General features: G+C 40.2%; 1 protein-coding gene across 2 annotated transcripts in view; it reads left to right on the top strand.

Moving 5' to 3' along the window:
• The first annotated feature begins 1,229 nt into the window (after positions 1 to 1,229).
• The window catches only part of niban2b (niban apoptosis regulator 2b), a 34,075-nt gene continuing 24,489 nt past the window's right edge, over positions 1,230 to 10,815 (top strand). The window contains exon 1 of one of the 2 annotated variants that reach the window (XM_086207041.1): positions 1,230 to 1,409. In XM_086207041.1, the coding sequence (XP_086063167.1) occupies positions 1,379 to 1,409 (31 nt within the window). In that variant the 5' untranslated portion in view covers positions 1,230 to 1,378. Of the gene's footprint in view, positions 1,410 to 2,648; positions 2,926 to 10,815 lie in introns of those variants that run through there. The other variant, XM_086207040.1, reaches the window with a different exon arrangement.

Here is a 10,815-nt window from a genome sequence, read left to right as displayed (position 1 = left end):
TTCAGTTCCCTCTGTCTCCAAAATAAAAGCCTGCCTTAAGCCCTCTGATGATCATGGTTACATGGATACAAACTGCCTATCCCAGCTGGCATTGGACGAGAGGCGGGGTAAACCCTAGATGGGTCACTAGTCCGTCGCAGGGAAATCAGGAGCTCAGTAGCTTGCTCAAGGAAACTTTGGCATGGTCAGTGAGGATCGAACCAGCAACACCTCGGGTTGCTAGACACTCTACCTCTAACCCATGCTTCCCCTTCTTGCTCGAACATTATGAGATATTTTTATTGCTGTTTTATTTTGTTTCTTTCTTAGTTTGTTTGAGCATTTATATGTCAGGTAATATCACTTGGACCTCAGTATTTCTAACATATTTCAGTGTGCAAGTATTCACATGAGAAACACTCGTAAAGAGTGGGCTTCTGGCACTGAGGCATGTTTGATGTTCCTGTAGTTGCCTTCGCCTCAATTTCCATGTCTTTTTACATGTTATAAGGTACATGATAAGTGTGAATAGGTACACTGTGACTTCACGTCAATGGAATCATGTTCCAAACGAAACTCTCGTTTCACATTTGTTCACAAGAATATGAATGTCCAAGTTCTAATTTCCATGTTGAATTCAACAACCATTAGTCTACAACGTCTTTAGTTCTCTAATTAAAGAGGGGACACTGGGACACTGTTTAGTGTGTGTTTTTAGTGCTGCTAATCTTTTGCTCTGCCGAGCAAACATAATAGGGCCCTAAAAAAAACGGCATTGGCCTATCTTAACACTTAACTGATTGGTTTGGGCTTTTATTTTGAAGACAGCATATGAAAACCGGAAACTGTATCCCAGATATCATTTGTCTTTATTGGGAGTTGGGTCATTAACAGAATTTAGACACCTCTGGTCCAGACAGTTTGATGACATACCGTTGGGAGCCGGTCGGGGGTAGCCCCGTTCAAGTGGTGACTCTTCACTGCGCTTCTGTGATGTCCTCTCTGTGATGATCTGCAGCCTGAAAATAATCGTCGATGTTAGAGGCAAAGTTTTATTTCAGTTTAATTAGGCTTCGAGTAATTAAATTCGATTTAGTTAGACATGTGGTGTATAGTCCTACACATGTATCTCAAATACAGGTTGGAAGGTACAGGCTGATTTTTCATTAGCAGCCGTTGGGGGGCAGCAGAGGGACATCAAACAGCACAATAAATCCGTCAGCTGAAGGGGAGAGAAGTTCGGAGGTTCCACGTTGTTAAGAATGATTTTGTTTGTTTCTGTAAGTTATGTGATTTTCAAGACGCAGTTCAGCAGCCAGACTCGACGCTTATTCATGTGAAAGGTTTGAAAGTCATGTATAACTTTGGTTTGATTTGTTTGGGACCCTTCTGAACCCCAATGTCCTTTGAGATGAAGAGAGCTCTGCAGGGTAGGTTAGAGCTACACAAAATCACACGAAACATTTACAAAAGCACATCTTTGCTAGAGCACGGAGCCTTAGCGACATTATAGAAGGTGTTTATTTTGAGCAGTCACATTTGGCAACCTTTCACAAGCATATAAACACAAGAAATGAGACACAGCACTTCTGACCTCAAATGTAGGCTATTTCACAACAATTTTCTCAAAATTTGCAAAGAATGCTTTGCTGCAAGTTTTCTTTGAACGGCTTTCTAATTTCCATGTGTTTGTTACTTTCAATTGTCAGAGTTTTTTGATAATTAAAGATTCACTCGTGTTTTTCTTCCACACATTTTGAAACAAAGCAAGTGGGATTAAATGAAAGACTGTATGGAATGGTTTTCATATTGAAAGTATTTCCGTTGCTGAATTGAAGTTTTTTGGGTGTAAAAGTGGATGACAAATGAAACTGAAAGGCTTATATATCACATGATTTTTAAAAATGGTGTCTAAGAGTGTGCTTTTTGAACAAGGTTAAAGGTGTGTGAGATTGCAAGGCACTTCAAATTTGATTTTGATCACTTATTTTTACCATAACTTAGTTACTTTGTGGGGCAACACAACAGCAACATAATGTGATTGTTTAATTTACAGAAGAGCATTGTACAAATTACCCTTAAATTAGATTATAGAGAGCACAATAACAGACTATTTATCAAGTCTGGAAAAAAAGAAACTGTTAGAGTTCGTTAAGTTAAAGACATTATGAGTTACATATGGGGTAAAAATTAATAGTATTGCGATGTAACCTGCAAAAGTTGTTTTTTGTTCACAGAATGAGGACCACAGAAAGACATCAAATCAATCAGTTTCAATATGTAAAATCAATTTAAATCAGAGGTTTACTCTTAATATTTCAGTTTAAAATGTATAAATATGAATAAGAGGATTATAGGAAGATGTATCGAGTAAAATTTGATTTTGGGTTATTGTTGTGGTTTGCTCTGATTCATTCGTAGCTGTCTATCTCGTACCATTGTGCGTCTCCCTTCAACTTTTCGACCCCTAAATAAAATCCTCAAAGCTAAATTAAGGATGAAAACGAATTTGAACAACCAGTATAACAGTATTGTGAACTATATTTAGATCTACATATCAAAATCTACATTTCTAGACATTAGCGAGGGTTTTCCGTCTCCCATTTTCCTCACATTTCTTAAACGCAACCCGGTGAAAGGTGGGAGTCTCCCCTCTTTAAAGGAGGGTGTGTCTGTGCATTGGAGTTGAGAAGCTGTTCTCACTTTCATTCGACCACTGCCCTCCCCTGTTTCGCCGTATCTACTAGCTGTCTTCTGAGCTCAGCAGCTCCTGGTATGTTGGAGAGGAGTTGAGAGGGTCTGTCCACCGCTCGACGCCTCTTTTTGTTCCCCTGCGTTTGTCTCAAGCCTTTAATTTTGGAGGCAGCCTGGGGCATTGAGTTTCTTCCAGCATGGGGGACGTGGTTTCCAGTCACCTGGATGAAGCCAAACGGGAGATTGTCACAGGTAAGTTTTTTTTTTTTGGTGCTGGAATGTCGCGTTGTTTTCACGCCAATTTTTATGTAGCGGTAACAAACTTCTATGAAGTTACCAGGGGGTGTCGTCGTAGGTATGACGTCCTAGTTGGGTCTCATTGATCTCATTTGTTGTGTCGGTGTCGATGTATCAAGCACACATACTGAACTAGTGTGTGTGTGGAGCTGCACATTTCGACAGGACAGAGTTCTCAAGTCCCATGTTTGTTGCATTCAGCGGTTGTTGGTAATTTAAGTGAACATTGTTACCGTAAAGCAGCTTTATGTCACAACCACAATGCGTCAGCTGTCACAAGTTCACTTCCTGTGGAGAGGGTTGGTCTCATGTATTCATATTTCTTCCCGTTTTTTTCAGCCATAAATAGTCTGTTGAAATTGCATCAACTTAAAAATAAAAAGGGTTCAGTTCCTTTTCCAATACGATATGTCTTAAGGCTACTTGATTACAATTAAAAACCTATGATTTTTGGTGAATATTGAAATTAGATTATTTAAAACAATTACTCATTCAATTTGGATTCATGTTTGCTTGGCTCATGCTTTTTTTTCCCCCCTAGTTTGACCTTCCTTCCCTGATTTCCTTGATAAGGAGTGTTGGTTAAGGAAACAAGTGATGAAAGGTTTCAATCTTTCTTTCACATATTCAGAAAATCATTGCCAAACAGAATGTGACAATAATATTCACGTTGAGATATTTTCTTGATTGTTGAAAGTCAAAATTTCGGTTTGAAAATATAATCTGATCAAGCACAGTTGCATAATATTACATAAAAAGCATAAAAACAAAACACAGTAAAAAAACAAACACAAGCCTACCCCCAATTGAATCTCAAATAGCTGCACATCCAAATGTTATCCTTTTTAAAATGCCACTATAATTTAAATAAAGGTCAGATGATGCTGTTTCAGATTTATTGCTTTAAAACTGTTGTGAGAGGGGGCACCCCCTGCTCTACAATCTCCTATAGGATCAGAGGTTGTATTTGGTCATGTTGATATAGTGATTTATGGCTACAATTAGTTATTTGTAAATGAGTAATCTGCCAAATACCCCCCACAAGTAATTGCTCTGTAAAATGTCTGAGTTGTAAATCTGTAAAGCAGGACAGCTTGGAATAGACACTGATAGAGCTATGAGATCATGAGGTCTTAAATGGTTTAAGTCACGTCAGCTGTAAAACCCCAAAGCTATTCAAGTCACAATGATGTAAGCCAAAACAGAGAAGAATCAAATATTAGATAATGTACTATGTTGACCTTCCCACAGCTACGCCCTCATGCCGTAGTCTCATCTGTTGACCTTCCTGTTGCTGCCACCTGGACTTTAACCTGATTTGATACAGTCAGGCTTAAGTATGAAAAAATTGACTGACCCATTGTCCTGTGCTGTTGTTCTTATCCGACAAGTGGAGAAAGAATAGATCGGCTAAGCAGTCAGTGGATATCACGTTTAAACCTTCTCAGCCTCATCAAATCATACAGGTATAAAATATGGCCTCAAGCTAGTTATCAGTCACGGTTATTAGCTTGGTCGTGTGGCCTCTTAGAACTTGTTTGAGAAGAAGTGACGCTGCAGAGCTGAGAGAAGCACGTGAGGTACAGTACAGCATGTGCACTCTCAGAAATGAGCATATGAGATCAGAACAGTTCTGTACTCTATGTGGACTTTTGAAGAATCTTCCAGATGCACAGCTTTTAACTAACAGAAAGACTAGGGCATGGACTGCAGAGGATACAACTGTCCCCCAGCATGCACTAACTCGGTATAATTCTATAAATCATGGTATCATATTGATTTTGTCCAGAATGGAGGAACTATACTTTATACTTAACCACATTTGCATCTGAAATGTTGTGTTACAAAGTATTATGAATTCTTCCCTGAAGGGGATTTGCCATATTTCTTTTTCCAATATTTAATATGCAGATTATATAGTAATTGAAAATTCCACTTTTTTTAATGTTTGATATTGAGTCCTCAATCTGTCATTGCAAATAGTAACTTTTCTACCCATTTTTGACATTTACCCACACACAAACTTCCACAATGCACCAACTCTCACTCAAGCTGCAGCTTGACACCATGAACATGATGGCAGGCTGCACACAGTATTAATACTCTGAGGCACATGCAGACGCTCTGGAGTTGGTCCCTGAGCACATGCTGCTCATTGCTCCATAGAGGAGGGCTTAATTGTTAAGGATGAATTCCATGTGTCTATGCACTAAAACAATAAGGCATCCTCTTCTAAATCCAAAGTATTTTAGTCGGTCAGGGATGGCCCTGGTAGGAGTGTGGAATTCTAGTAATTGGAGGGTCCCCAGCAGTCCCAGAGATCATGTTTAAAGGTCCTTGAGTCACTGGACTCTGAATGGCTCCCGATGCCTTCGTCATCACTGTATGAATATGTTTGAGATTCTATTGTAGATTGTAATGGGTTTTATGGTCATTGAAGAAGGGGTGAATGCAGTCCTTTCACCATTTAGGGTGTGGCTGCCTTGTGATCAGCAAGTCACTACCATAGCAAGTGGTCCGTGGTTAAGTCTTGTTCGTCATCATGGTCACTCTGTCTGCAGAAAGCAAAGATGACAATGTGCAATCAAGAATTCAAAACTGCAGTTTACAAACCAATGACGGCTTGTATGCTCCTCTCACTTCTCAATGGTTTCAGGCCACGTTTTCAATTTTGAATGTCATCTTTTTATTTTGCTGAGTGGCAACACACACATGTTGAATCTGTGGAATGCATGAAACTGTGTGTATGTGTTTGTGTGTGTGTGTGTGTGTGTGTGTGGATGGAACCCCTCCAGGCCCTGAGCTGCACAGCCAGCACCACAACGTCTCTGCCAAGACAAGCTGGCTGGCTTCAAGGGAAGTACCTCGATTTCTCATTAACCTCAAGCACGAGGTCAGACTCTGAGTTAGATGAGAGGGTGTGTAGGGGATGGAAATGACAGAGATCACATGGTTGACCTTTGTTTCCTCTTGGAAAGTGGCACTGGTGCATGTGTATGTGGAATTAAGCATATCATAGAGACTTTTATTCACCTCTGGTATGATTCAGTTTGAACTGACTCGGGACGCTGCTAGATTTTAACATTGCTGTAATAAAGTTTAAGAAAATATTTGCAATGATCTGAATCTTTTATTTGAAAATTGTCAGTGGGGCTATGAGGTGAACTGCTTGAGATAAACATTCTCATTTTCAGAAGATAAGACAAGCAAAGGAAAGGACCATGCTGTATCTGACAGCATCATCATTCCTTATAGAAATCCTTTTTATAACAATGAATTGTAGAACTGTTTTAATAGCATGATAGAATACTGTGTACATTTTTAGTTTTAGGATAGTTTTGTTAAAATTAATGATAATTGATAAATGATTATTAAACTGGTGAACACGACTGATGCCGTTGGAGACACGGCGACAGCTCCCACTTACAAGACACTCCTGACTGACCTTTGTAACCTGTAGGAGCCAGTGAGCCTCCATCTCCCCTCTGTCTGTCTTGATCAAGTCAAGTTGATTTCCTTTATAAATCAACAAAAAAAAACATGATTGATGCAGTCATGTTTTGTTTGTTTGGTTTTCTTGGTGTGAAGGGTTCAGTCTGATAGCTGTGAAGCACTGTGACACTCATGATGATACTCATGATATCCACTTGCTTCCCCTCCTTGAGTCACCTGTTGAAAGCAGTGGTCAGCAGGCTCGTGTATATTCTGCAACCATCATGAGCTGCTTTGCTTTGATCATTTATGGTTGAATGTGGGCATGTTGATGGTAGGATATTTGGGTGACTTGCAACTACACATTTTGGGATTTCTAAACGGAATGGCAAGTGTAGTCCACAGTTTAATGAATCTGAATACTTTTGGCTTCTATACCAACATATACCATTTTACTGCTTTGTTTCGTCAATGAGAGCCAATCTCATCTTGCTTTGATCCAATGCACCACATGTGGAACAAATATCTTTGACCTTTTTTCAAACAGCATCATTAATCTTGAGAAAAATTAACTCCTTAGCAGAGGTCCTGAATTATTTGCAAAAAGTCAAATACATAAATCAGTGACTCAAAGCAAAAAAGGGACAACCCCTCCCACCAGTCTCAGGATGGCTTCAGGGGAGGGCTGCTCTGAGTGTGTAGTTGAGAGCTCACCCCTCCTCTGAGCAGAGTGGGACTGGCCAGTGGGAGAGGTGCCAGGAAACAGGAAACTCTAATATAGAGCTGCTGGAAATCGTTTGTGTGGCGAGAGTGAACACAAAGCTGTAAAAGCTAAACAATTGGATGCAAAACCCCAACAAACTGTCTCTGTAATAGTCCAGATGTAGTGAGAGGTCTTAGTAAATACTTCAACCTCTATGAACAATCCTACTCTGATTATAGTCATGCAATTCCCTCTGTAACTGATTCCCTGGCATATTTCTTGCATCATTGTTGTTTGCCAGGAAAAGCCTGGAGCAGAGCAGTCGGTCACTGTTCTCTTTGAAAAACTTCCCTTAAAATGTTTGAGGCAGAACGGATGCCCCGCCTCTAATGAACTCCCTAAATGTGTAGATCAAACTAACTTGGCCTTTGTTTGGTGTGTTAGATCCTTACAGAAGTGTAGCATTTGCTTCAACCCTGATGGGAACACAGTCTAAATTTATGAGTCAGCCTATGGGTCCATCTCAGTGGAATGTTTTTGTTAAGGCACTGTGGAGAGAAGAGGAGGGGCAGAGGGGGGTGGGGAGACTTTTCTTGTTGGTCCATTAAAAAGCCTTTTGCTTTCAACTGGGCTCTCTGTGATTAAGACACGTCATTGATAAGACAGGCTGCTGAAAGTCTGTTACGATTAGATTAGAGCTGCGATGGAGGAGAATGTGATTGTGTCACTGGATCTGATGGCTGGTCTCAGTGCTGCCAAGGCACCCAGGAAGTAGTCTGACTCGCCCCACAGTGACTCACACATCCCTGCAACCTTGAATTCTGACACATCCTGTTCAGTTGGAGAGCCAACTAAAGTTTTTTTTTTCACTTGCCACTGGACTCCGGACTCTACCATGTTCTTATATTAACTGGACGTGAGGAGTGAATACAACCATATTCAAGTATGATTGTTTAGGATAATGCTCTACTTTATTTAATAAGTTAAATATTGATCTCCTTGGGAAAATACTGACATTCTCTCACACTCGTGTGCTCACACTAAGGTGCAACAGAATAATGCAGCTTTAGTTTATTCAATGCATTGATGTGTAGCACCCCCTGTGATAGCTGGTGTGAACAGAGAACTAGTATTTCCAATATTGACTGCACTCCACAACATCTACATTGACCATCACATTTATTTTCTATTGTTATTACTATTTTAAAGTAGCAACATCTTTTTTTCCCTGTGGAACTGTGCAGATTGCAACTCTCTCAAACAAACTGGCAATTCACTTGCCATTGCCAGTCTGTCATTACTCATGTATGTGACACAAGCACATACATTAGTACCCGCAAGAGGAGGGCAAATCCTCCTCATGAGCCAGCTTTGTGTGGTCACACAAGTCTGTGATGAGCAAGGGCACAAGCAGTCATGACAGATGAGCGCTCGCTCACCCTACAGGCAGACATATGACCCATGATTGAGGGAAAGCTGTATGAAATGGGGGGGGGCTACATGGCCTAAGTTGATTCTTTTTACCTCTTGATTCTTAGTCATATTATATGCTGAAGTTGCCACGTCGCCCCCCTCTCCTCAGTCCAAGTAAAACTTGCAGTTCAATCAGCTTTGTGTCGTATCACAAATCACTATTACTCATAATTGTTTTTGTGTGCCATGACAACCAATATTCCTAACTTAGAATACCCATGAATCTCAGCAACTGTGAGAAACAGTTGTAGATGTGCACCAAAATTCAGAGCACTGTACTCATTGTTGTCAAAACCAGTTGATTATAGTCAATAAATTAATCCAGAATTTACATGAACAACTTGAATCTATAGAATGTTGAGTGGCACATTTAAAATTTGATGATTGAACCATGTTTCTCGGATGACTAGAACACTTGACCAGTTTCAAAAGTGTGCTCAGTCCCAAAATGAAGACTGAGTTTATATATTGGCCCTTAACACTTTACATTCAAATTCAGAACTTGATGTGTTGCTTTGAGTTTCTTGCAAGGAGACTTTAAGGTCTTTCTTTCATTTTTCCTCAGGCAGTTGGTATAAGTGTGTTGTAACGGACTTTGTTGTACAGCGGATGAGGTGATAAGACACTGAAACATCTGGTTACTCCCTCTGTTCTCTGTCAGTGCTTTCACTCCAGCAGGACTTCTTAGTGTGGTTTGTGAGGGAAAGCATTCATCAGCTCTGTCCCTGCGGTTTAAGAAGAGCACAACAAAATCTCTTCTCTTTGCTTGACTAATGAAACATAGCATCACCCACCCACCCTCACCCTGTGTAAAGAACTTCACACACTCATACCCCAGGCAAGCAGGTTTGCTAAATACCAGTTGAGCAGGGCCTTGGTTCATCATCCCACATTCCCACATGGTTGGAGGGACTTATCTTCCCTGTTTAGGCTCTGAGATCTGACTAATCAGAGATGTTCTCAGTCAGAATGTGAAGGGTCAAAGAAGATATTGAAAAGTTTGCTGACATGCTGGCCAGTGTCTCTTGAAGGAATGAATTCTACTCAGTCTGGTTGTCATGTGATTATGTACTTTAGTCTCTATTCTGGTAGAAGCACATCAGAGCTGCTGCTGTTCCCGGTGCCAGTTGAATTCTGGAGGGTTTATCATGAGTTTCATAATGCTGTTACAGCTCAGGATGTGACGGGACTGCACTGATATTCCATAGTGATGCATGTTTGTTTGTGAAATGTTTATCTACCGTTTAATCCAAGCTCTCGGTCACAAGTACATACAGCTTACTACCATGGTACTGTTGACTGTTCAACATATAGAGATGTTATCATGTTGTAGAAGCTTCTGACCCTTGACTTAGTATCCCCTCTCTCCAACCCAAGAAGGGAAGGTAGATGGTAAGAGGTACAACACAGTATTCAGTCACTGAGATAAGTGACTATTGATGCATCATCAGTAACTTTTTTTTCTGGAAAATCAAACCTCAAGAGTTCTTACAGCCATAAATGGGGTCATCTATCTGTCTAATTTTAGAAATGAATAACAAAATATTCACTAATTGAACAGGAATATATTGTAAAGGTAGTCATACATTGAAATACATCCAAGAAAATACTTTGAAGGGTATATAACCCGAAACACCCTGTGACCCCAGGATACAACACTGATGATGTGTCTAGGTTGCACCAGAAGGTGCATATTAGAACCAGGTTATAGAAGTTTCATAGATTTAGTTGTGTATATACACTTATATCATTCACAGCTGCAGCAAACTTCCAAGGCTGCTATAGCCATCTGTGCTGTGATAACACAGATATCTGCTAGCCTCTTTTATTTCCTAGCCCTGCCTCACCATTTGGTTGCATGTGGTCTGTGAGTAGATTATCAACTACCATAGTAGATTATTCTCAATGGCTCATGACAAAATTCATTTAATTCATTCTCTTTGTGAGTGAGTAGCACACACACGCACACACTTGACTTCGACTGTTGTTGATGCAAGTCACAGTGACTAATGAGATTGTGACTAGTCTGTGTCACATGTCTTTCATAGAAAGAAACATATTGGTGTGTGGCATCATACCAATTGGATCATCGCTGAAAATGGTCTGGAAAAGGAGTTGGAACCATAACTTGAGAATGATACCCTTGTGCTTGTCCCTGTCCAAGTGCCTATGAAAGATGTTTTTTCCAGTAGTAATCGTATGTATGCAAGCTGACTATCCACTGAGCCATTTCTAGG

The sequence above is a fragment of the Aulostomus chinensis genome, chromosome 6 (assembly GCF_037954235.1).
Source record: "Aulostomus chinensis isolate RoL2024-O1b breed Wild chromosome 6, RoL_Achi_v1.0, whole genome shotgun sequence".
Lineage (NCBI taxonomy): Eukaryota > Metazoa > Chordata > Actinopteri > Syngnathiformes > Aulostomidae > Aulostomus > Aulostomus chinensis.
This window is presented reverse-complemented; position numbering and strand designations above follow the sequence as displayed.